General features: G+C 47.8%; 1 protein-coding gene across 2 annotated transcripts in view; it reads left to right on the forward strand.

Moving 5' to 3' along the window:
- The window catches only part of ENPP6 (ectonucleotide pyrophosphatase/phosphodiesterase 6), a 154,674-nt gene that overhangs the window by 116,459 nt on the left and 11,770 nt on the right, over window positions 1–26,445 (forward strand). For both annotated transcript variants that reach the window (XM_039253848.1, XM_039253849.1), the window contains exons 3-6: window positions 6,899–7,010; window positions 16,396–16,537; window positions 17,415–17,594; window positions 20,320–20,457. In XM_039253848.1, the coding sequence (XP_039109779.1) occupies window positions 6,899–7,010; window positions 16,396–16,537; window positions 17,415–17,594; window positions 20,320–20,457 (572 nt within the window). The remainder of the gene's footprint in view (window positions 1–6,898; window positions 7,011–16,395; window positions 16,538–17,414; window positions 17,595–20,319; window positions 20,458–26,445) is intronic.

The raw sequence follows: 26,445 nt of genomic DNA on the forward strand, positions 1-26,445 counted from the left end.
TAGCATTGTGATCTGAAAGTGTGCATGGTATGATCTCAGTTCTTTTATGTTTATTGAGGGCTGCTTTATGTCCCAGTATGTGATCTATCTTGGAGAATGTGCCAGGTGCACTTGAGAAGAAAGGGAATTCCATGGCCTCAGGATGTAGAATTCTAAAGATATCTGTCAAATCCATCTGGTCCAATGTGTCATTCAAGTCCATTGTTTCTTTAGTGAGTTTTTGTCTAGTTGATGTATCCATTGCTGTAAGTAATGCATGTAAAGTCCCCTGCTATTAGGACATTCTTATCCATGATTGTTTGTTTGTGATTAATTGTTTTATATATTTAGGTGCTCCCATATTGTTAGTTCTTCCTGATGGATAGACCCTGTAATTATTATATAATGCTCTTCTTCATCCCTTGTTACTGTCTTTACTTTAAAGTCCAGTTTGTCTGATATAAGTATAGCTACTCCAGCTTTCTTTTGACTTCCAGTAGCATGATAGATATTTCTCCATCCCCTTACTTTCAATCTGAAGGTGTCCTCCAATCTATAATGAGTTTCTTGTAGACAGCAAATAGATGGATTTTGTTTTTTTATCCATTCTGCTACCCTACATCTTTTGATTGGAGCATTCAGCCCATTTACATTCAGTGTTATTTTTGAAATATATGGGTTTAGAGTCATTGTGTCGTTTGTTGGATTCATACTTGTGTTGGTGTCTCTAGCATCTTGCGTTCCTTGCAACATTTCCCTCAGAGAGTCCCCCTCAGGATTTCTTGTAGAGCTGGTTTAGTGGTGACAAATTCTTTCAATTTTTGTTTATTTGGAAAGACTTTTATCTCTCCTCCTATTCTAAATGATAAGCTTGCTGGATGGAAGTTTCTTGGCTGCATATTTTTTCTGTTCATCACATTGAAGATCTCCTGCCATTCCTTTCTGGCCTGCCAAGTTTCAGTAGATAGGTCTGTCACCACTCTGATAGGTTTCCCTTTGTATGTTAGGGCCCATTTTTCCCTCGCTGTTTTCAAAATTCTCTCTTTGTCCTTATATTTTGCCAGTTTCACTATGATATGTCGTACAGATCGATTCAAGTTACGTCTGAAGGAAGTTCTCTGCTAAAATTTGTTCCAGGATTCCTTCAGCACCTTTCCCTCTCTCTTCCTCTTCTGGGATTCCTATGATATGGATATTGTTCCGTTTGATAGTATTACTGAGCTCTGGAACTCTCCTTTCATGTTCCTGCATCAGTTTATCTCTCTTTTTCTCAGCTTCCTCTTTTTCTGTAATTGTGTCTTTTAAATCACTTATTTTCCTTTCTGCCTCTTCAATCCGTGCTTTGGACCCCTCCATTTTATTATGTATCTCATTTATAGTATTTTTTAATTCATCATAAGTATTTTTGAACTCCATAGTCTTTGTAGCATTAGTTTCTGTGATGTCTTCCATGCTTTTTTCAAGCCCAGCGATTAATTTTATGACTGTTGTTTTAAGTTCTTGTTCAGTTACGTTGCTTATATCTGTTTTGAGCAGTTCTTTAGCTGTCATTTCTTCCTGGAATTTCTTTGGAGGAGAGTTCTTCCATTTCGTCCTTTTGGTTAGCTTTCTATCGTTTATTTTAAAAGCTTGTTGTGCACTCTGCCCCTGTGGGTTCTGCTGTATTAAAGAGGGCTCTTTGACTGTCCAGGGCCTGTCCGTTCAGAAATGTTCTTTGAATGGTGTCTCTTGGTTTCTCTTGTTGAGACTTTGGTTAATTTCCCTACTCGTAGTGGTATTTGGGACTCTCCACCATGTGTACTTTGGTTTGTTTCTTGAGGTAGCCGCAATTATGAGGTTTCCTTCCCAGTGTATTCTGTCTCTTTCTCTTCCCAAATTCCTGTGGCTCAGTGTCCTATGATTTCAGGCCTTCTCTGTTTGAGAGATGGGTGCAAGCAAAATGCACAAAGCTCCCTACTTCTCCACCGTCTTGCCGTCACTCTCCGAAGCAGATGTTTTCTGATTTCTCTTGTCATCGATTTGTTTTGTCTGTCAGACTTCATATGAATGGAATCACACCACACATACTCTTCCATGTCTGCCTCCTTTCATGCATTGTAAGAGTTTTGAGTTACACTCCCTGGGTGGCATGTGACAGTGGTGTACTGTTTTTCACTGTTGAGTATTATTTCGTAGCAGAAATATATCACAGATTGTTTTTCCATTCTCCTATTATGTATATTTGGGTTATTTCCAGTTTGGAGTTATAGCTAATGCTACTGTGAATATTTTTGTACAAGTTTTTGAAAATATTTATTAGAGAGAGAGGGGGGAAGAGAGGGAGAGGGGTAGGGACAGAGAGGGGGAAACAGGATTTGAAGTGGGCTTTGTGCGAACAGCAGAGAGCCCAATGTGGGGCTCAAACTCACTAACGGTGAGATCATGACATAAACAAAAGTTTGACACTTAACCAACTGAGCCACCCAGGCACCTCTGTATAAGTCTTTCTGTGGAAATACGTTTTTATTCCTTTTATGTAAATTTCTAGAGGGTGAAATTGCTAGTTCATTGGGTAATGATATATATTTGACTTTTTGGGAAACTGGTGAACAGGTTTATAAGGTGGCTATATCATTTTACTCTCCCACATGAAAACTATAAAACTTCTAGTTGCTCATCTCCAGTTGATATTTTACAAACATTTATTTTGATGTATTACCATATCAACTGCTTATACTTTTTGTTGCATGGTATAAATATTTTTCCATCTCTTTGTTTTTAACCATTGTTTTTATATTTAAAATTTTTTTCTCTTACATATTGTATATAGTATATATTTGGGTTTTAATTTTTAATCTAGTCTGACAATCTCCGCCCTTTAAATAAAGGGTTTAATTCAGTTACACTTGATGTAACCATTGATATGGTTGGGTTTAAGCTTACCATGTTTGTATTATTTTTAGTTTGTCTTAACTGTTTTTATTCCTCTGTTGCTCATTTCCTGTGTTCTTTTCCATTGAATACTTATCGAATTTTATTATATTTTCTCTATTGATTCCAGATTTTATTGATTTTTCCCCTAAGGGTTACTCTACCAACATGCATCCTTGCCTTATTCATGTTCTACCTTGAAATAATATTTGTATTACTTCACAATGAAGATAGAGTTTAAATTCAATTAAATTTTAAAATTATATTAAATTTTGTAATGCCATTGGTCTACTTATACACTCTCTATATTTTTATTGTCCTCTATTTTACTTAAACATATATTGTAAACCCCACAATATATTGTGTTTAATCTTGCTTTATATAGTCATTAATCCCCCTCCCCTGCTTGCGTGCTGTCTCTCTCTCTCTCTCAAAAATAAATAAACATTAAAAAATAAATTTAGGGGTGCCTGGGTGGTTCAGTTGGTTGAGTGTCTGACTTCAGCTCAGGTCATGATCTCATGGTTCATGGGTTCGAGGCCTGCTTTGGGCTCTTTGGTGACAGCTCAGAACCTGAAGCCTGCTTCAGATTCTGTGTCTCCTTCTCTCAGCCCCTCTCCCCTGCTTGTGTGCGGTCTCTCTCTCTCTCAAAAACAAATGAACATTTAAAAAAAATTTTAAGGGGCGCCTGGGTGGCTTAGTCGGTTAAGCGTCCGACTTTCGCTTAGGTCATGATCTCGCGGTTCGTGGGTTCGAGCCCCGCGTCGGGCTCTGTGCTGACTGCCAGCTCAGAGCCTGGAGCCTGTTTCAGCCTGTGACTCCCTCTCTCTCTGACCCTCCCCTGCTCATGCTGTCTCTCTCTCTCTCTCTCCTAGAAATAAATAAAAATATTAAAAAAAAGAAAAGTTAAAACTAATTAAAATAAAAAATTAGCAATTAAAAAAAATTTATATAGTTAATAATCTCTTAAAGAAATTTATTTTATGTTCCCCCTTTCTGGCCAACATTTGTGACATCTGTGGATCTGGTTCTGTTGAATATTTTTCTCTTACTTATGAGGCACATTTTACCGCTTCTTAGTACATCTCATGCTTTTTTTATTACGTGCCAAGCATTGTATGAAAAAGAACAATAGAGAGTGTAGCAAATGATATTTTCCCTGAAAAAGTTCATGTCTCTTCCTATGTCAGGCCTTTGGGGTGGAGGCTAAATGAATGTAATCTGTGGCTGAGCTGGGTCTGGCCTTTTTTGAAGCTTTAGTTAGATTTACTTTGCCACTCGTTTCAGATGTCATGAGGGAAGATAAGGCTGCCTGCCTTTTTAGCAGGCCTTGGAATTTGTCCAGTGGATAGCTCTCTGTTCTTTACATAGAAAGTTTATGCTGCCTGCTTTTTTTAAAAAACACTTAAATGTTTATTTATTTATTTTTGAGAGAGGGAGCACAAGCAGAAGAGCAGAGAGAGAAAGAGAGCACAAGCAGAAGAGCAGAGAGAGAAAGAGAGCACAAGCAGGGGAGGGGCAGAGAGAGAGGAAGACACAGAATCGAAGGCAGGCTCCAGGCTCTGAGACATCAGCACAGAGCCTAGTGGGGGCTCGAACTCATGAACTGTGAGATGATGACCTGAGCTGAAGTCAGGCACTTAACTGACTGAGCCACCCAGTGCCCCAATGCTGCCTACTTTTTGAATCACTGGGTTCTTCTTCTCTCCAGCACTGTCTTCAACTTTCTGCAGTTTGGAGCTCTCTCTCCACCTGAAGCTCTGTCTCTAGCCTTTGATGAGCTGTTCTTGTGCCCGGTGAAGGGCTTGTGTATTTGTTTCTCAGTTCTCTTGTCTTACCCTTGGCCTTTGGTAGATGCTACTGTGGTTCTGGACTAAGTCAAAATTCATTGTAATTTTTAAGAATAAAAAATAAAAATAAAAAATAGATCTACTTTTCCATATATTCTGTCCTTACTATAGAATTCTATATGTAACTAATCACTAAAAAGTTGTCTGTCTCCTTTAGCTTAAGGCAAGTGTCAGTTTCTCAGGTGAACTGTATTACTACACCAATGTTAAGTCTAGATTCATTTTAATCCAATAAAAGGATTAAAGAGAATATATGATTGATAATATTAACAAACATAATTCTTATTTATTATACAAAAATACATATTGATATTCATGTGCGAACACAAAAAAGTGTGCCGTTTTTTATCTGCCAAACCCATGATCAAATCCATTACTTGCAAACTCATAATACCCATGTATTAGATGTGTCAGAAGCAGTTACCTGACCACATTGTATAAGGCTGTTAAAGCTCTGAAGGGTAGGTGGTGTCTTACTTCCTTTCGAGTGCTGACACTGACCATAGAGTAGATACAAACAGTGGCCCTCCTGCATTGTTGAGTAAACAGGTTTGAGAGAACAATATACTTTATTAACCAATAGCCTTCAACAGATGAAACACAGATATCTGAAGTGCTGTGACCAGTTAAGATCCCACTGGCGTTTCTTTCTTGAATTTTTTCAAGAACCCATGGACGGGATTTACTCTTGGGGCATTTAGCCTATTCAACTTAGTCAACAATGAAGCCTTGGAAGGGGAACTGCTTGCCTTCTAGGCCTTTCTTAATTGACCTAGATAGCCATTGCTTTCCCAAGGTACCATGCAGAGAGAGATGGATTCTCCCACAGAGTACTAAGATGGGCTGTGGTATGCAGGAGCAAGGCATTCTTGGAGGCTGACTCCCCTTCTCATAAATGAGCTGTAGCCAACCAGCACATGTACCCAGGAGTGGGGTGATTTCCTGGCAGAGATAGCCCTTTCCCCCACACTCCCAGCTCATCCCACTTTTATTTACCTCTACCTTGAAAATCATTTTCCCTGGGCTACAAGAATGCTCACCATCTTGTCTGCTGACACCCCTCGTCTAGAACTTTCTTTTGCATTCAGGTCTCCACCACACACCTTACTGTTTTTCATCTCTGAACTTTTGCTTCTGCTATTCTCTTTGCTCTTTCTTCCCTGCCTCCATCCCCTGACACACTGGCCGTATGTGACTGAGCCCAAGCTGGAGATTCACCGAAGGCTTCTGGGATGAAATAATCCCTGAAATCAATGCCCCACACCAGCAAGCGTGTACCTCATTTTAGACTTCACAAACTATACTGTTTCCCTATATGTCTCCTCCCACTAGACTCTGGGATGCTCCAGAACGGAGACCCCAACTGACCCAGCTTTGTTTCCGCTATGTCTGAACACAGCAACCAGTTCAGAGTAGGTGCCCAACAGCACTCAACTAAAACTGAGACTGGCTCATCCCTCCGTGTTCTGTATCGTGATGATGAGATTGTATCTCTCCCTCAGAGCAACTACTTCTATTTGTCCCAGGGTCCAGGGCAGGGAAGCGAAGGCCACTGCAGCTTCTAACATCTGAATGCCCTTAATCCTTTTACTTCATTTTGGAAGAGGCAAGGTCATGTCTCAGAATCCCTGCTTTGACTCAGTGATTTTTAGGCTTGCTAATTTAGTGCAGTATCTCTAAGTCCAATTGGACTAGTGAGGTGTTTATTTTATTATTCCTGGACTAATCAGATACTACCTAAGACTTGACTTTAGAATAGACAAAGACACACTAGAAGGCTTTAGTGTTATAAAGAATCTATAGAAAAAAGTTTTAATTAAGACCTTTCTGTGTACTAATTAATTTTTTTTGTTTCAAGTTGGGAAAGACAAACGTTAGTGAAATTTTACTAGTCCCTGTCATGGGACACCAGTGTTGCACAGGAATGACATTTGAGAACCTCTGCTCCAGTTAAACAACATTTAACTATAATTTTATAATATATATACACACATATATACATACATATAATATACCAACTTTCAGCAACAGGTTCTTTTATTTCATGAAAATGAACAAAAATTGTATTTTGACTAATGGTGTTTGCTTCCTGAAATAGGCTCATAACCCTACCTTAATTATTGAAGAAAGTAACCATTTGCCATCTTTTCCCTCCTTAGGCTGTGAGGTTGAGATTCTTGGTGTCAGACCTACTTACTGCCTAGAATATAAAAACGTTCCAACGGATATCAATTTTGCCAATGCGGTGAGCGATGCTCTTGACTCCTTCAAGTAAGTGCCCCAAAGTCTTAGCCATTCTATTCTTCATGGTTTCCGGGACTGATCATGAATGTTAAAGTGAATTAAGAAGGTTTGGCATGGGTGAAATAAGGTCTCAGAGACGTGGTGAGCCTCTTGCATGGTGAGTGTTAATTACTACTGGAGAAGAATTGTGAGTGAGTCATTTCAGGTAGGGGAACTCTATGTAAATGTTGAATTGGGAGCAAAAAAGTCCCCAAGGGTTTGGGACTTTCTTTCTTATGTTGATGGACAATAGAAAAGCAAAATGAATGTTAGCATCTCTCTAATTAAGAATTAAGGGAATACTTGTATTTCAGAAAATGTTAATAATTATTTGCCAAAAAGGAAGGATCTGTGGTGAAATGAATTTGGAAAAGTTGCCTCTTCTTGGTAATGTGTGAAACGCATTAGCACATTAGCACAGAGAACCTTTTCTTCCCGTCTCACATGGAACAGTGACACAGAGCTTTAAAAATGTAGAAATCAGTAATATTGTCCTGAACAGCACAAAAGAGTCTGTCAGAGAAACTGGTCAACAAGAAGGGACACCTGAGTGGCTCAGTCGGTAAGCGTCCTACTCTTGATTTCGGCTCAGGTCATGATCTCATGATTCGTGAGTCTGAGCCCTGCGTCAAACTCTGTGCTAACAGTGTGGAACCTGCTTGGGATTCTCTCTCCCTTTCTCTGCCCCTCCCCTGCTCAGGCTGTCCCTCTCTCTCCCTCTCTCTCTCTCTCTCTCACTCTCAAAAATAAATAAATAAACCTAAAAAAAGAAACTGATCAATAGGAAAGGTCAGGAGAAGGCTTCAGGTCAGTCCCAGAAGCCACTAGAAGTGGAAGTCAAGATGGGAGACCAGCTGGCGTCTACTTGGGAAATCAGCAACCAAGAGGCCAAAGACGTCAGGGGCTCTCAGACTTCAGGGCTGGATTTGAGATCCCCTTGGCTGCTGAGTGGGCTCCTGGGTGGGGTCAGGGCAGAGGGCCCGTAGTAAGCAGTGCGGAGACCAGGGAGGGACATTTATCCCCCCAGGAGGAAGAGCCAGCTTCCAAGCTGGACCGAGGCCGAGAGCCAGCATATTCTAGGCTCTGTGCTCTGCTCACTGGCACTGACCCCATGACTTGGCCTAGAGCTGAGATTGCCTGGGTGTAGAGCTGACCGATTATAATCCCGTTCTTGCCGTCAGCACCCAACCATGGCAGAGGGGGGCAGCCATTCCCCCCCCCCATCACAGAGCTGCATAGGGAGAAAACAACACCCCTGCCTTCGTTGCTTCTTAGAATATTTCCATGTCCATGAAACCCATCAAGATGGTCCTTTGACGCACAGGAAGGCTCAAGCTCTGACAGGATGGAGAGGAGATAGGTTTGAGATACTTAAAAACTGAGATGTAACAAAGTTTAGATTTTTTTTTCTGGAGGGAAGAGGGAGAGGGCAGGGTCTGGAATGAACTTTAAATAAATATTATTAAATATTAAATAAATATTCTTCAACATATGGTTTCTAAATCATATGTGTTATATGATCCTGCCTTCTACCTCCTCTGCTTTCTTTTCCTTGCCCACAAGGGCTGGAAAACCACACACATGAGGAACTGGAATATCGGGTTGCAACCCGGTTTGTGCAAAGTAGAAGAGCCCTACCCACCCAGTGGCTGAGCTCTCTGCAACAGCCCTGTGTCTACACCGCGCTATTTGCAACACAGCCGAAATGCTAGCCTGCCCCGCCCCCCCAGCCTAGCGCCTTGCTGAATATGAACATGCGAATACCTCCAGATAACCACACACTCTGTACGGGAGTGTCATCTTTTATGCATTTGTTTTGCCTTGACAGCTGAGTAGTCCCGCCTGCATACAAGCCAGTGACTCACGGGTGGAGAGTCACACAGTCCCCGGGGCCCAGGTTAGCCCTGTACTGCAAGCCAGGCCTTCAGGCAGCCCTTCGTGTCCCGAGGCACACCAGAACGCAGAAGGAGTAAGTCCTGCACCCCGTTTCCTAGGGAAGCTTCTGTTACCGTTTCTCTGTTTCCAGAGAAGTTTTTCTTTTCTTCTTTTCAGGCAGCGTGGCAAAGCCATGGAATGCTAGGGGAGAACCTCTTCACCTCAGAGCACAGCATTTAGAGAGGGGGAGGACTGGGGTGGAGGTGGGGGAGGTAGTGTGCGTGTGTGTTTAGCAAAGGCATTGGGCTCCCCTACAGAGCAAAGGCTACAAAGAACTGGGGTCCCAGGAAAGTGGCCCCAGGCCCAGCCTCTTCCTGGTGTGACCTCGTGCTCCCACATTGCTCGACTTGGCACCACTCACATTGTAGTTGACGTAAGTGACCTTGAGCTGCACGGGGTGGCATCAGCACAATCTGCCACGTGAATGGTGCTTCTGGAACTGGGCACGGAAGGCCTGGGCAGGATGGAATGAGGCCGGTGCAATTTTCTTGTGGGGTCTTCACACGGCCAAAGTTAACAGGGCCACCAGAGACAGCGCTGTGAATAGTGGTCGGAAAGATGGAGAGCCACAACTTCGAAAACTAGCCAGGACTCGAAATGAGAATGAGAGAGGAAAAAAAAGAGAAGAAAAACAATATGCCAGATGTTACTTATTGCCTCTGGAAGGCAGTAAGATGATTTAGGCTCTCTTGCAAAGGAAAAGAAGGTACCTCCTTCAACCAGCCTGTGCATTTTTAGAATATGTCTCATTACTTTCTTACAAAGTGGACTAAAGGATTGACATTTGTCGACCAAAAGTTGCCCAGCCTGGAACAGTCTGGAACAGTTAAGAAGACCTTGCTTGTAGCAGCTTATGCGTGTAAGAATGTGACTTAAAGGAATTATGAATTCTCTTACTGTGTGTGTTTAGGCAAAGATGTGTTATTATTTACCTCTCCATCAGATAGCCCCCAAAGAAGGAGTAAGTTGAGGCCTCCCTCACTCACCTCTTGGTTTCTGCTTAGTTCTGTCTCAGATCCTAGCTATAGTTTGAAGAGCACTTAGAGTTCTCACACATAAGCGTGCAAACACAGGCACACACGTGTGTGTGCTCCCCCACCCCGACATTTCTCCTGGTCAGTACTGCTTCTAGAGTGTCTTTGTCTTCCTTGCTGTTAGTCTGAGAAGCAGAGAAAGGGGTACGGGATAGACATGCTTTTACAGAAGGCAGTTAAGACCAAACCAGGGAAGGCTTTTCAGCAAAGAGTCCTGCTCAGCCAGAGAGCTGCACGTTCCTGTGGGAAGGGCTGACCCAACTTCCATGATCTGGGCATTGCCATCCAGTGCTCATAAAGCTTTCCTGATCCAAGTCATATCTGTGGGAGATGCCATTGGGGAACTTCCGGCGTCGAGGAAAGGAGATGGAGAAGGGAAATCATTGTCCTCAACAGCCAACTGCTAGCATCGTGTCAAAGGCCTCATTGCCATGGACCTATCCTGCCATGACATCTACTGTATTACATAGTTGTCGTTCTCCCCTGCTTACGGCGAGGCCGGTGACTCTCCCACAGTTAGGTCCCTTGCGTCAGGTCGCACACAGTTAGCTGGTGCCGGAGCCAGAGCCCGGTTCTTCATGAGAAGAACACTTCAGAGTCAACGTCACAGCTGTCCTCAGGGACCTCACACTTACCTCTGTGGTGTCCTGAAACCGCATCAGATGGAGAGGGCGTAGGGGTGGCTCCTTTGCAAGCCACCCCGTCGTGTGGCTGTGCCGGGCCTGGGGCTCACGAGGGCCTGCGGTGGGATGGCGGCCTGCTGGCCATGCTCAGCAGCACACAGCCCCCATCAGGAGCGCTTCGTGCACCGTGCACCACACGTGGGGACTGCGAGGCCGCACCCCTGCCCTGCAGCCACGACAGGAGGCAGTTTGCGATTGCATCACTTAATCCGTCCTCCCGGAGTTATTTTTTTTTTTAATTTTAAAATATTTCTGAAGAAGAGCAGAGCATGAGTGGGGAATGGGCACAGAGAGAGGGAGACACAGAATCCAAAGCAGGCTCCAGGCTCCGAGCTGTCAGCACAGAACCTGACACGGGACTCAAACTCACAGACCCCAGGATCATCACCTGAGCCAAAGTTGGACGCTCAACTGACTGAACCACCCGGGTGCCCCTCCATCCTCCTGGAAGTTCTCATGGCAGGACAGTCACGCTTCTGTGGACAGAAGAAGGGACGTGAGGAGCTCATCTGGTGGGCGGATGCAGGGCGGCAGTCGTGTGAGCCGTGACCGCCAGAGGCGGCCCTGATGCTGGCAGGGGCCAGGAGGCTGCTTCTGGGCTGGGCCCAGCCAACCGACCGCCTGATGCAGCCTCTCCAAAGGGCTGGCCAAGTGACAGCTGGACCATGGGAGCAGGGGACATGGCTGCTGTCCGTTGTTGGGCTCCAGGCTGTGGAAGAAGGCTCCAGAGGAATCCCTTTGCGATCTCAGAACCTCAGTGCTTGCTGGTGCCTAGAAAGGAGCAGATGGACGACCAGATGCTTCTTCCACAGGCCGAAAGGCAGCTGGTTCACATGTGCCGGCCTTCGTCCCTCCTCCTCATGGGCTCTGCGGGATGGGGTTCAGCACACAAGGAAAAGCCATCATCCAGGGGCATCTGGAAGGAAGAGACAAACGGAAGGCATTTCTCTCCCTTTGCCTCCCTTTGCTGGGTGTCAAGCCCTTTACAAACATCAGCTCATTTAAAACCCAGTGCAGCCCTTTGTAGAGGTTTTTCACACGGCAAATTGAAGCTTCAAGATATTTTTGCTGTTCTTCTGAGACCTCCAGGTTAGCGAGGTTCATATCTTTGAACACAGAGTTGTCTAATTCCAGTTCCCTATCAAAGTATAATTTTCAAAACTAAGCCTCTGTCATGTGCTCAGTACATATGAATGCGAGAATTATGCCAGAGTCCAAATTACTTTATTGCTGAGGGAATCAGGGGATGACAGGGCTGGGTAACTGGAGAATATGAGAAACACACACACATGAAGAAAATGAATGATGGAGGGCCATGGGACGTGATTACCATTAGCTGCAGAAATAATAACCTAGAGGACAGTCACACTATGATCTTTGGGACTGTTTTCTCCATCAGGCAAACATAACCTTCATCTTGATGGTTTCCTACTGGTTAACAGCTAAGTTTACACAGTCTGGGCGCTAGATGATCATAAAGTCTGGTGACCCATAAGTAAGCTGATTAGACGCCACTCTTACTGGACACAGGAAAGACGGGCAGCTGGTCTGGGGGCCCTATTTTCTAAGTTTTGGATCATTCTTCTTAACCGTTGATAACCATTCCTTTGAATTGCCTCCTGTTTCGGTCTCCCAGATTGTTCTCTTTCTGACTCACTTCAGTAAGGAAAATGGATGTGTGATTATGACCTTTTACACGAAAGAGAGATCTGGACATCATCCTAAGATGATGGGGGACCTGAGTGTCCCTGACACCCCAAGGCTGGGGGCTCCTTGCAGTTCTCAAGTACGGGGCTGACAGCCACATGTCCTTTGGCTCCATTCCTGGACCCCTGAAGCTATAAATTATAAACGGCCAACAACAGGTCTGCAGGCATTTCCACCCATTGCTCCTCACCCAGCTGCTCCATTACAAATGAGCTGACCTGTGATGGAGACCAGATCCATGTGGAAAACAGCTGGTGACCAAGAATTTGTCCGCTAAACTCCAAACAGGCGAGAGCTCTCAGCCCTTGAAGACCCAGGACCCTCACGAATTGACAAAACTCCAACCTAGAAATCTTTTCCAAAGGCATGTTTATAAATGGCTGAATTGCCAGCATCCCGGATCCAGTGTTCCTGGCACCTGGGGTTGACAGTTCCTGACCAAAAGCCATCAGCTAAATCTGTGATACTTTCTGGTCACATGGAGACTTGTGAATTTGGTGAAAAGCCTGAGAGAGCAGGCAAGTAGCTACGGTATTAAGGGACATGTCTAAAATGCAGTGACCTAAAAGCATTCCATTGATCTTTAATGCAACGGTCAACCTTGTTTGTGAAATTCCACCCCCCTACCCCCGCCACACAAGCTCTACCCTGGAAATATGCGCACTTGAACACAGGATGTACTTCGTGAATCTGCACATTTGGGAAGCTACAGATGCAAGAGCATGAAGCAGCTAAAGTCTGAGGCTTAGCTGAGGGAATGATTTTATGGAAGTTTCCATTATGTTCACTATTTCATCAGTATAAGGAACACAGGTCTCAAGAGAATTTAGGGATATGTATTAAAATGCCATTTCCTAGTGAGAACTTTCACCCACAGCCCACACACTTATGGGACTCTGAAGTGGCTTTAATAATAATTTTGTTTTTAATGTTTACTTGCTTTTGAGAGACAGAGCTTGAGTGAGGACAGGGCAGAGAGAGAGGGAGACACAGAATCTGAAGCACGTTCCAGGCTCTGAGCTGTCCGCACAGAGCCCAATGCAGGGCTCGAACTCACGAACTGCTAGATCATGACCTGAGCCGAGGTTGGATGCTTAACTTGCTGAACCACCCAGGCGCCCCTGAAGTGATTTTTTTGTTCTCTGCTGTCTATAGAGGGATCAGTCATTCACTCATTAGCAAGTCTGAATAATGATAATAACACTTGTGAAAAACCCCTAATCCAATCCCCACTGTGGAGGAGGGTGGTAATGGTATTCATTGAAGAAGGCCTGGTTTGCTTTGTTCTAAAAAGAGAAAACAACAGTTGACTAGCAGTTTCACTTAACTTGAAATCACTTGACCTCAAAATCGTAATTGAAGTGCACCTGAGGGTACGTAGAACAGGGTGGCATCACTAAAGAGCCTGCCCTCTTGGCAAGTACGACCACAACGAAGATGCCGGGCAGAGCGCCCTCTGAAGGCTGCTCAGGGCGGTGGATGGAGTCGATGCAGACTTCCAAAAGCCCAGAACATTTGTGGAATGTCTCACATTTCTGTTACTAGCTATGTCTCTGTGAGGCCTTCAGTAAGTTCTAGAATCCCTTCCTGGCCTACTTATCTGCAAAGTGTACGAATGCTTTTCTATAGGGACGTTTTGCACAGTTGTTCCAGAACTCAGAGGCACGTCCAACCCACAGACAGGGAGCGCCGTACATCAAGAAGGGACTCAGTTTCATGCTCCTGCCTCCCACCCAGCTGTCTTGGGGATGGTGAGATTCTTAAATGAGAATGAGGACCATTTCCACAGGAAGGTTAAGCAGAATGCTTGTCCCATTTGGCATGGGCTGTTGAGGTCTTCCAGAGTCTGCAGTGGTTGTGGTCAGCCCAACGTGGGCTTGACCCCTGGCTCCATCTCTCACTGGCTGTGTGACGCAGGCAACTGTATTGAGCCCTCTGTTCAACGTATTCCTATCTTATAGGGTTGTTGCTACGAAGATTAACCAATCCAGTGCATGAAAAGCCTTGAACATAGCACCACAGAACACCTGTCCTTTCTAGAGCACTATTAGTATATATCCAACTGGCAGTCACAGAGCTCCTCCTGAAGGCCAGATACCATAGGAGAGAACTGAGTGAGGGGGGAGGATGACTCGCCATCCCCCGCCCCTGGAAAGAACTTGACAGCTCAGAAAGGGAGAAGGAACATCAACAGGCAATTATAGCACAGGATGGATTAGCCTGGAGGGCTGCCTGGCTGAGCCCGGGCATCAGAGCGAGCCAGGTTCCAGTCGGGACATGTTGTCTGAGGCCTGGAGGACGAGCTGGAGCCATGTCACTCTGGTCATGCAAACCGTGCCGTCTGAACTCCCGAGAGGGGCTGTCCCTCCTCTGTGGATTGCGAGACCCAGGGCACAGCAGGCTCTGCGGGCACGCCTTCCACTGCTCCCGTTTCTGGGCGTCGGGGCAGCCGCTCCGGGAGGCACTGAGCCAGCCCGTTTGTGTGTGTGCATTTAAAATACAGTTTTTCAGCAGACGCAAGGCAACCCACCAAGAGTGTCATCAGCTTTGTAAAGTCCAAGAAAAAGAATTAGCGTGAATTTCTTTTGCATTGCTTCAACTTTCGTCAGTTACTGTTACTGCCACCACCACCACCACCACCGCCATCATCCTCGGCATCAAAAGGATTGTTGCTCTGTTCAGGTACTTCTGGGGTCAGGGGAGTTTTGGGCAAAGCCTGAGCTGAGGAGGGAGGGACGGCGGAAAGCACTGTGTGGAGGAGGGAGCGCATTACCTGGCACTTGTCTCCCCTCCCTGACTCAGTAGGCCTCTGACTCTGATTTAGACCACTGGTTCCCGGTCATTCTTAGCCCAGCATCAAGGGCTTAGATAATTCGTACTCAGCTGTTATCCATATTTTTTGTCAGCACTCGAGCCAGGATGGTTTTTCCAGAACCAGTGTCTTCCTGGGACCCACAGAAGTGTGGTCGCAGTTAGAATTCACTCTAATCCACATTGGAACTGACCCTGCAGAGAATAGACGTCCCTATAGAATAAGTGGCTACTGATGTCAGGCCCTGAACGCTAACTAACCTGTCTGCCTCCCCCAGGGCTGCCCCGGTAACCCTGGTTCTTATTCTTGCCCGTCGATTAAACATGCAGTCTGATGTTTTCTTTAAACAGTTCCCTAAAGTCCAGAAAGGATCCAGCAGTTATTTTTTATTTTTAAATGTATGTTTATTTATTTTGAGAGAGAGAGAATGTGAGCTGGGGAAGGGCAGAGAGAGGGAGAGAAAGAATCTCAAGTAGGCTCCATGCTCAGCGCAGAGGCAGATGCGGGGCTCGATCCCATGACCGTGAGATGAGGACCTAAGCTGATATCAGGAGTCAGATGCTTAACCACCTGAGGCCCCCAGGCTCCCCTGGAACAGTAATTGTTTAAATGATCACCTCTGGTTGCTCTGATCTTCCGACGGCAGCAGGGGGTGGGGTGGAGCCACGAGAACAATCCTCTGCCTGCTACCACACCTTCCAGCTCCTGGGGCGCCGTGAGCCGGAGGGGAGTCCGGAGTCCGGAGTGGAGATGGCCCACAGACATGTTCTCTGTTGTGCTCGGGACTGTCATGTGTTTTTATTTTTTTCTTTAACGTTTATTCATTTTTGAGAGGCAGAGACAGAGTGCGAATGGGGGAGGGACAGAGAGAGAGGGAGACACAGACTCTGAAGCAGGCTCCAGACACCGAGCTGTCAGCACAGAGCCCGAAGCAGGGCTCGAACCCACGAACCATAAGATCATGACCTGAGCGGAAGTCGGACGCTTAACAGACTGAGCCCCCCAGGCACCCCGTGGCGTGTCTTGATGCAGGAATTGTGTTTCTCCCTTGGAGGTCACCTTGTTCACTTTAAGGTGTCGGCGTTGCCTGGCCCACAGACCAGGGTTCGGGGAATAGCCCAGTGTCTTCGCTGCTGGGAGAAGGGGGAGAAGGTCGGTGGGCGCCCCCCTCAACCTCACCTCTCTCGCCCTTCTCCCTCCAGGAGCGGCCGGGCTGACCTGGCAGCCATATACCACGAGCGCATCGATGTGGAAGGCCACCACTACGGCCCCTCGTCGCCTCAGAGGCAAGACGCCCTGAAGGCCGTAGACGCCGTCCTGAAGCACATGACCAAGTGGATCCAGGTGACGGCAAACCAGTACCCTCCGTTCCTCTTTCCTCTTGTCACTCTCTTCCTGCTCGCTGGCTGTGCTGGCCCTCAGCACCTTCCTGCTGCGGCTGGTAGCCGACGGGGCACAGGACTGTGGCGGGTGTCGTGCCTGCACACAACAGCTTTCAGACACGGAAACCCCTTGTTTCACAGCCTGGCCTGCAGGACTGAAACAGCCAGATGATGATGATGATGATGATGATGATTATATTATTATTACCTGGTGGAGCTGGTGAGATGGCCCAGTTCTTTACCAAACCTAATAAGCCTGGCATCCAGGGTCCAGTGGGCGTGGAGCCAGACCTGGGTTCTGTCCCTGATTCTGCCACCTTCTGGGCTTTCTTTTCCACATTTATAAAAATGGGTGACAGTTCCCATATTACCACACAAGTTTGTTGAAAGAGACGAAATGAAAGCAGGAAAGGTACCTCGAGGGGCAGAAGCCCAGGAGGAACGGGGGGTGGGCTCTCACCGTCCCTCTCTTCGGAGTGCATCTGTGGGGATTCTGAACTGGTCTCATGAGGGCAGCAAAGTACATGATTCGGTTTACAACCGAGGACGTAGCCTTTCCCTACCGTTTCTTGTTGAAAACACTTCTTCAGGGGCGCCTGGGGGGTCAGTCAGTTAAGGACCTGACTTGATCTCGGCTCAGGTCATGATCTCACAGTTCATGGGATCGAGCCCCATGTCAGGCTCTGTGCTGACAGCCCGGAGCCTGCTTGGGAGTCTCTCCCCCTTCCCTGCTCCCATCCCCTCCTCCCACTCTCAAAATAAAAAAAACTTTAAGAAACACACTTCTTTACAAGACTTTCCGGCGTGGCGCGGTCCTGACGGCCTCTGTCCCCTCGCAGGAGCGGGAGCTACAGGACCACCTGAACGTCCTCATCTTCTCGGATCATGGAATGACTGACATCTTCTGGATGGACAAGGTGATCGAGCTGAACAAGTACGTGAGCCCGAGTGAGCTGCAGCAGGTGAAGGACCGAGGGCCTGTCGTGAGCGTGTGGCCAGCCCCTGGGAAGCACGCGGAGGCAAGCAGGCTCCGGCGCGGCAGGGTGGGGGGGGGGGGGGGGGGGGGGGGGGGGCGTGGCGGGGGGAGGGGAGAGCCCTGCGCCTCTTCCACCATCACTCCAGGCTCTGCCCCGTGGCCCTCATGCAGAAGGAGAGGGCTGAGCCGGGAGCCTGCTCCCTCACTGGACCTCCGCCCCGTTGCTCACCCTCCCGTGTCCGTCTTCCCCTCTCTGAAATGGGCTCACGGCATGTGCTGCCCGCAGCGTTAGGAGTTCAGGGAGGTGAAGGCTGTGCAGTGCTTAGCAGGTTCAGCCCTGGGCCCTTTGCTGGGGCTGTTTTGTGACCAGCCCACAGGCAGCCCTTGGCCGGCCGCCCTGGGGGGGGCAGGGGGGCGGACGCGTGCAGGGAACGCCCTTTCTCAGAGACAGAGCTGCCAGTCTGACCTGTTGGCACCAGAGACGTGGAGATAAGAACTTGATGAGCGAGAGAGGCTGAGGCCCAGCGTGTCCTGGGTCAGCTCCTTATCTAAGGACCAGGCGCCAATCTCAGCCCTGTCAGGGACCAGTGACCCCCCCCAACCCGGCCCCTCTGCTGAGGGGCGTCCAGGCGCGTGGTGGGGTCCTCACAGCGGCCCTCCTGGGCTGGCGGAAAGCACACGGCAGCATGCGCACATCCGCGTCACTTGTCACAGTGATCACCATCGAGGGGGGCCGTTCCCAGGAGGGCGTGTGCTCCCCATGGGCACCCCAAGAGGACGGGACCCCTGCTTACCCTTCACAAGCAGTGGTGACCCGGTGGGTCTTCCTAAGTCATGACGGGAAAGGGAGGAGCTAGGGGAGCCTTTGACCCACAGCTCCGCCCGGGTCACCTCGTCACCTTCAGGGCAAGCCTGGGGGCTTCTGCCCGCTCCCAGAGGAAACTTCCCGCTCTGGAGCCGGCGGCGCATCTCATCCTCTGGGGAGGCTCGGACCACTGCCGCTGGAGGTGCCTGCGGCCACGGCGGGAACATGCTGGGCGCCGGATGGTCATCGGGACTGATGGAGCATTGCACGCAGCGGGCCGGAGTCTCTCCGCTGGTCCCCTGGGCCTCCTCCCACATAGACGCCTGAGATCTGTCTGGGGGTTGACAGCCTTGTCCTGTGTCCTGGGTGGATGCCCCTTTTGGCCAAGCTCCGTGCTCAGGCAGCCAAGGTGCCGAGCATGTTTGCTGTGTCCCCGTGACTCCCCTAGGTCTGAAGCTGGCAGGGGTGCCCCACACATTGGCAGGGCCCACAGTAAATGGCTTCTTGCAAAGTTCTGCCTTCTTGGCAGGAAGAGCATCGGTGGCTTCCGTCTGGCACGGGGGGAAGCGCAGCCTCCAGGACGCTTGCACACCGCCCCTCGCGAGCGGGAAGAACTCTCGCCAGTGCAGCTTCGAGCCAGGCAGCTACAAGCCGCCTGAAGCAGTTGGTGGATTATTCGAGAGTGGGGGCTATGTTTGGGTGACGGCTTGTCACGTGATGGACACAACAGTCTGTGAGATCTGCTGTATGGCATCAGATTTTCCACGTGTCCAAAATCTGTCTGCAAATGAATCCCGCTTCCCTTAAGGACCGTGGATTTTCTCCAGTAGGAAATCAAGTGGGGTCGGTCCGCTAAACAGCCTGAAGGCTAATTATTCTCCAGACTTGAGTTGACAAACTCAATTCTATATTCAGTATATGCCCGGTTTGGCGAAGGGTCAACAAGTCCACATCAGCCAGTTGCTTTGAATGTTAGCCATAAACATTTCAGCTGCTGCCTAATATTGGAAATATGTACAGAGTTTACACCCTCGTCATGAAATTAGTAGTGCAGTGAGTGGCACACTATTACTAGTACTTTCAATATTCAGGTGGAGGTAAGACATACTCTAAGTCAGGTCAAAGAAATCCTCTCTCTTCGATCTTAGTGGTATTTAGCATCAGGCAGACCACTTTCTCATTTGCCTTTTAGTTTTACTACAGCATTTTGGACATATATAAGTTTTTATAATTTGGTTATTAATGACTGAGTAGACAAATTATTTTAAAATTATTATATCACAAAGTATTCACTAAGCATTTAACAAACAGGGCGTGACCACTGCTAATGGTGTCTCCTGTATGTCTTTCCAAACCCCATCACCGTTTTTTTTGCCCCCTCAGAGGAAGCTACTCTCTTAAAATATAAGATATCATTTCCTTAATTCTCCTTATGGTTTTACCATAGATGTTCTTTAGTTTTATAGTTATTCAAACCTCACGTAATAATAATGGTCCTGTCTGTATCCTTCTGCAACTGGCTTTGTTTTCTCAAACTCAGATCACTGAGATATTACCAGATGGTCTTTGTAGCTGTAATCTATCCGTCTTCGTTGTTGCATAGTATTTCACGGCAGAGCCGCACCGCATCCCATTTTCTCCCTTCTGCTGGGCATGTGGGCATTCCGGTTTGCAGTATTTACCCCTCTTCATGTCTCTGGGTGCAGAGTTATGAAGTGTTCTCACTAGCTCTCTAGCTGCTAACTTGGAAGGTCACAGGGTATGTGATCTTCAGCCCTACTAGATAAAGTCACCTTGTTTTCTGAGACAGAAGTTTCTCATTCTTATGCAGTCAAAGCTGTCAGGTGTTTTGGTCATTTCTTTCTTTGGCCTGTAAGGTTCTCCCTCTCCCCCAGGCCCAGTAAATACTCACGTGGAGTTGAGGGAGAGAATGCCAAAGTGCCCATTCTTGCTGTCGTCGCAGGTGTATAACAAGTTGAGAGCAGTGGAGCACATGACCGTCTACGAGAAAGAAGCCATACCCAGCAGGTTCTATTACAAGAAAGGGAAATTCGTCTCTCCTTTGACCTTAGTGGCTGATGAAGGATGGTTCATAACTGAGGTAATGATGAAATTATGGCACTGTGTACATCAGACAGATTCTGTCAAACAGCTCAAGGTAAATAATTCATCGTTTGCACTTAAAATGTTTTGTTTTCACTTAAGTGTCCTTCGTGGCATTACTTCCATCTTTATAGACCCCAAAGTCTGGTCAAGGTGACCTTGTGGGCACAAACCATAGACCTGGACCCAGAGTCACAGTTTAGACTTCCCCGGCTCCAGACTGTCCTGAGCTGAAGTTGGACACTTAACCTACTGAGCTACCCAGGCGCCCTTGCTTCCACCTTTAAGGGAAATGTCTGGCAAACAAAACTCCAGAGATCCAGGTCCCCAGCCTGCCAACTTGATTTTACCAAGGAGATGATCTTGCCTTTGGGGGTCCAAATCCTGATTGCCTCGTGCACGAACGACTTTAGCAGCTCCTGCTCACTGGCCTGGGATGCAAGCTTTCCAGGCTCTCACATCAGCTTCTCAGGCCAGTGTGGGAAGGCCCTGGCTTTCAGGGAAACCTCGGGCAAGGCCTGTCTGGCATCAGTTTGCGAAGAGGGGTTATCACAGACGCGAGTTTGAAGACAGCTTGTAAACAGACCAGACTGTTGGCACGTGGGAGTCGTCAGTTGACATTGGTGACGTGTAAGGGCGTACGGCGAGTATTATCTGCGGAGGGAGGGCAGGCGGTGATCAGCACAAGTACTGATCAGGCAGACGGGTGGAAGTCTAGGGGCCTAGGTGTGGAAAAATGGGGGTTGCCTGGACTGAAAGTCGGTGACAGATGGACTGAGTCCTTCCTGCGTGCTCTCAAAGAGAAGCATCTGGTCACCGAGGAAACGAAACAGACCCGGTGAACAGACTTTGGCTTCCACACCACAGGACTGTAAACGTTTCCAAGAAGGTCCCTCTGCCTTCTCCTGCTCCCTTCCTCTAAGAACCAAAATGCTTCTCTCTTCACTTTTATCACACTGTTTGTTTGACATTTACCTGGAGCGCGATTCTTTTAGGCTCCTGGCACTTTCATTTCTAATGATTTTCTCAGAACTTTGCACTGAATACCCAGGCAGCCACTTGGGTCAGCTGGGTGGGTGCCTGTACGACTTTAGTCCGTCAGGCCAACTTTGCAAGTCACACACAGGGGCTTACAGTTGGAAACGTTTTCAACGTAGAAAATTTGGGTGGAATTCCTTTGAGTTTTTCAAAGCAGAGAGATGACGGTGGCCAATCTAGTTACCAGTCACTCACTTCTACGTGCATGTATTGTTTACCTTCTCATAGTTAGTTGAAGTCAAAGGCACTGAGAAGCTAGCTCATGGTAGGGAGGGATTAGTGAGGTGATTGATTAGTAATTTATGGGAAAAGTGTTAGGTGGGAAGAGTGGCAAAGCCAGAGACCCTGCACAACCAATGAGGTGCCATCTAAGTTCCAGTGGGAGAGGCCCTGAACCCCTCCAGTGGGGGAGGATGGGCACCAGTGAAGCTGCTCTAGCAGTAAGTGCGTTCTAGGAGGTACGCATCTTGGCAGCAGCACATCCGGCAAGGAGTGATTAATGGGGGACCTGGAGGTATCAGCTCTTGGTTATAAGCCACAGACCACTTGAATAAATGCGCCACAGCTAATGAAGACTTCGTACCCAACGTAACTAGAAGTCTGGGGGTAGGCGGGTCTAGGGTTGGCTCACCCAGCAGCCCAGTCACATCAATCATATCAAGGCCCCGAGTCAGCTCTTCTGCACTTCTTTTCGCTTTCCCTTCAGGGTCACAAGACAGCTGCTGCAGCCCCGAGCATCGCATCCCTTCAGGTCATCCCAAAGCAGGAAGGAAGGGGTATAGCTTCTGCTTGTGTGTCTCCTCCTTTTATTAGGGAGCAAAAAATACATCCCAGGATCAGAGGCAGATACTGGTTTCATGGGACTCTCACAATTATAAATAAAATTTGGGTGGGGGGGTGTTTCTCTTTAAGAAAAGACTATGTAATTAGAAATATAAAATTAGGTGTAGGGACTCGGAAGAAACCCCCGAGAGCGAGAAGCCCTGATGCTTAAGCTTCTTCAACTGCACTGTACATCCACTTCTGCCCAGACCCCACTAACAAGCGTCCCCCCGGGTCTCATCCATCCATTCAGCAGCGTGGCTAGAAAATTCCTGTCTCGAGTCTGCTTTGGTCCTAAGATCTTACATACACCGCAGCGTGGACCAGGTGGCCACAGTGGCGAGACGGAGTGGGTACAGAGGCTGGGGGGTGAGGCACACAAGTCCCTGAAACTTCAATCACAAGGGAGAGGAGGCAAGAGGAGAATGAGGGCAAACTTGGTGACCGGCTGGCGGTGGCCCGCTCACAAAGCCCAGTGACAAATCTGATGGGGCCTCGTGGCCGCCTCCCCGACCTCCCAGGACCCCTCCCCTCAGGTACCTGCTCCTCTGCAGGAAGCCGGCCAAACGTGTCCTCTGAGGGAGAGCCGCGTGGTCATCATGTGCCATGTTACGTACTGTGTTACGTCATAATATATTTTGTACGTATCACATGGTCACACACATATGCAGATATCTGTTTGTGCAAATCGGAACTAAGTCAGTTAAGCGGGCTGCCCAGTGTCCCACTGTATGCTGTAAGAAGCAGCGGAAGGAGCCACAAGAGCCTAAAGGAAGAATGTCTAATAATGGACAATTGCTTGAAAAGCTTTTTAAAAATTTAGAGTTATTTCAAAAAGGAAATTTGAGGTGATTCTTAAAACATATTTTGAACCAGAGAGTTTTTTTTCTTCTTTAAAGAAAGAAATCAGAAGGGAGATAAATAGGATATGAAAAAATAAGATTCTGGAAAGATGAGTGTTGACCCACTAAATATAGGGGCCATCAATGTTAACTCACCCAGCTTTCGTTAGTAATGATGGGTGTGATTAAAACGAATCTGACATTGACCACGCTTGGTTCACTAGAAACTTTACAATGACGACTCCTCCACAGGCTCAAGGACCTGAATAAACCCATGAAGAAAAATTTCTTCTTAAAATTTTGATCAACAACAACAGTTATCTTGAACGAAGTACCTCCTGGTTACTATTTCTCTTCCTCCCAATGTTTCTGTGTAGAGGATATTGTTAGTCCTGAAAGTAACTCACCACAACAGAACGTGGGACACTAAGGTGAATCCGAGCTTCCTAGCGGCCACCTCACAGATGGAGGTACACCCAGTTACATCGATGTAACTTACTACATCTGTAAGTAACATAAAAACATGACGTGTTTCTCTGGCAAATCATGATTGTCCCCGAGTCCTGAAAGAAATTAGATGTCTTTCAGTGACTCCTTTTTTTAAATTTTTTAATTCAGTTTTGAGAGAGGGACGGAGTGGGGGAGGGGCAGAGAAAGAGGGAGACACAGAATGTGGAGGAGGCTCCAGGCTCTGAGCTGTCAGCACGGAGTCCAAGGCAGGGCATGAACCCACGAACTGCGAAATCATGACCTGAGCCGAAGTCAGACGCTCAACTGACTGAGCCACCCAGGTGCCCCTCTGTGACTGTTTTGTACCTCAGTTTCCTAGACTGAATGAATACCTTCATCATTTTACTTCCTGCCTTGAATTTCTGGATGTTTTTAAGACTCACAGGTAAATATTATAATTTCTCATTCTACCTTGATAAAACATTGGGTTTTTTATCTCTCGGTTTTCTGAAAAGTCCTAAAAACTAAGGTCCATCTCTTTCCTTGTTTTCTTGGACTTTTTTCTTTCACATCTTTCTGTTCATTATACTTACTTGACTACGGAGAATTGAAAAACTCCACTCTCTGTCTTTGCTCACGCTCCGTGCTGGGCTGTTGCTCTCCCACACCGCTCTTTGCGGAATCTCTCCCCACACGGTAAATGAACGCTGGGCTTTGCTCTGTGCCCCCCACCGCGGCCCGGAGCCCACGTGATGGTGTGTCCGGGCTGGCCTGCACGTGGCCTCTGCCCTGCACGCAGTCTGAGTCCGGGTGTGGACAGCAGACGTTAGACATGATTAGAAAAGCAGCGGAGGCAGGACAAATTGATGCTGGTTGGGGCCAGTAAAACAGAACCCCGTGTCCCCACGCTTTCTGTCTCGCCACCACTCAGCAGCACAAGATCTGGCTTCCTTGGTGACACTGCCAGTCCCGTATAAACACCAACTTTGTGCCACTGATGGGAGTTCTGCAGACTCCACGGCAGCTGCTCTAACGGGAAGACTTAATTGAGCTCATTTTTTTTAATGGTCACTTAGAGAGCTGTCACTGAAAAAGATAAAGACGGGGAAACAGATTTAATTTGTCACCTGGAATCGCACAATTACCCAGTGTGGCTGTGGTTGCTGCCACAGAAAAAGCAAGCCCCCCGGCCAGCGGCCCCCTGCAGCTCGCTTCTGCCCCCGCCTCCTCCCTTCTCTGGGCTGGATGCCTGACTACAGCCAGTCCTTCCCAGCTCTCCTCCCGCAGCCCCACGTGGTCTCTTCCCAGAGGACCGAAGAAACGTGAAGAGGAGAAAAATCCAGGCCACCCACCCAGGCCAAGCCCTGGCCTCTCACACCTGCCAGCCTCCTTTCCTCAAGGGCTTCCTAACTGATGTCCCCACCCCCTCTGTCTTCCTAAAAGACCTGGTCACTGTCCCCTGGAAACCTCTTGGCTTGTGCTTGCCGGAGGTCAAAGGCCATAACCCTTCAAGAGCCACCCTACTGCCCAGGCCCCAGGTTTCACTCACCCGTGCTCTACCCCATCCCTCCTCCAGGGGGCGCCCGCATGCAACGGAGCTGGTCAGACGGGGGGGGGGGGGGGGGGGGGGGGGACCCACTGGGGGGTTCAGGCACCTTCAGGAGGCGGGTCCAGTGACGCTACATGTCCTCGGCATATGGGAATGTCAGGAACAGTGCAGGAAGAGGCAGAGTGGGGAAGTACTGAGGGTAGTTTCCGCCGAACACCAGTGCATCCTTCTACCTTCCGCCTCCATTCCTCCGTCCACCTGCAGCTCTGCTCGGCCATCCAGAAGCGGAGCGTTCCTGTGAAAGCTTCTGTAAGTGGAAATGGCACAAAGCGAAGAAGCAATTACCGTTAATTTATGTGGAAAAATTTATGAGTGTTCCCAGGCCTCCAATAAATGACCTCTTTTAGGCTTTTCTGATACCTTAGGTCACTTCTTGCTAACAGATGCACAAAACAAATCAAGATAGAGCCCAGATGCGCACACAGGTCAAAGCTTTGGTGGTTTCCAGGCAAGGGGCTGCTTGGGTGTGCGCTGCCTCTGTAAAGGCTCACTGCAAAACCAATGCCGAACACTGATTTTGCTTTTCGTCTTTTTGTTTTTCAAAAACAAATCCTCCTCGGATTTCTTTCAGTCAGCAAAAGCGGGTGCTAATGGGGCTCTTTTTGTAAAAGTCAAGTGACGTAACTCGAACTTACAGAAAGCGGGGGATGCCTGTACCTAAAAGATTAGCCTGTACTCAGCGGGTCCTGGTAGCACTGGGCAGAGCCCCTGGGGTGCCCTCTCTGCTTTGACTCCCCCCTGTCCACTGGCCCAGCTCAGACACCGGCTCTCCCGTCAAACACCCAGGTCTCCCCTAAAACTTCTCCACCCAGGAATTTTTATAAAAGCCAGACTCTCTCCCCTGCCTGCCACATTTGTTCATCTGCCTTTGGACTCTTTCTGGAATGTAAGCTCCTCGCAGGCAGGCCTGTGGCGTCCCTACCTTCCTTTTCCTCTGGGGAACCCAGTACATAGCAGAGGCTCAGTACATGTTTGTGGAACGTGAATTGATAATGAATTACTAAATATGAAGACCACTGATTCTGGGTTACTTATCAACAAGCTGTTCACTTCGTAGGTTTGTCCGTCAGTGACCAAGTAAGCAGGGAGGAAGGCTGAGTCAGGAAAGCCTTTCCTTTTGTCTCATTATTAGTTGCTGGTGCAGAGTTTTCAACAGGGAAGCGTGTTCGTTCAAACCAGTGATGGCTGTTCTCCTAGCTTCAGGTGGCCCCCAGCATGGGACACA

Source organism: Hyaena hyaena, unplaced genomic scaffold (assembly GCF_003009895.1).
Source record: "Hyaena hyaena isolate Hyena2069 unplaced genomic scaffold, ASM300989v1 scaffold_467, whole genome shotgun sequence".
NCBI classification, from domain to species: domain Eukaryota; kingdom Metazoa; phylum Chordata; class Mammalia; order Carnivora; family Hyaenidae; genus Hyaena; species Hyaena hyaena.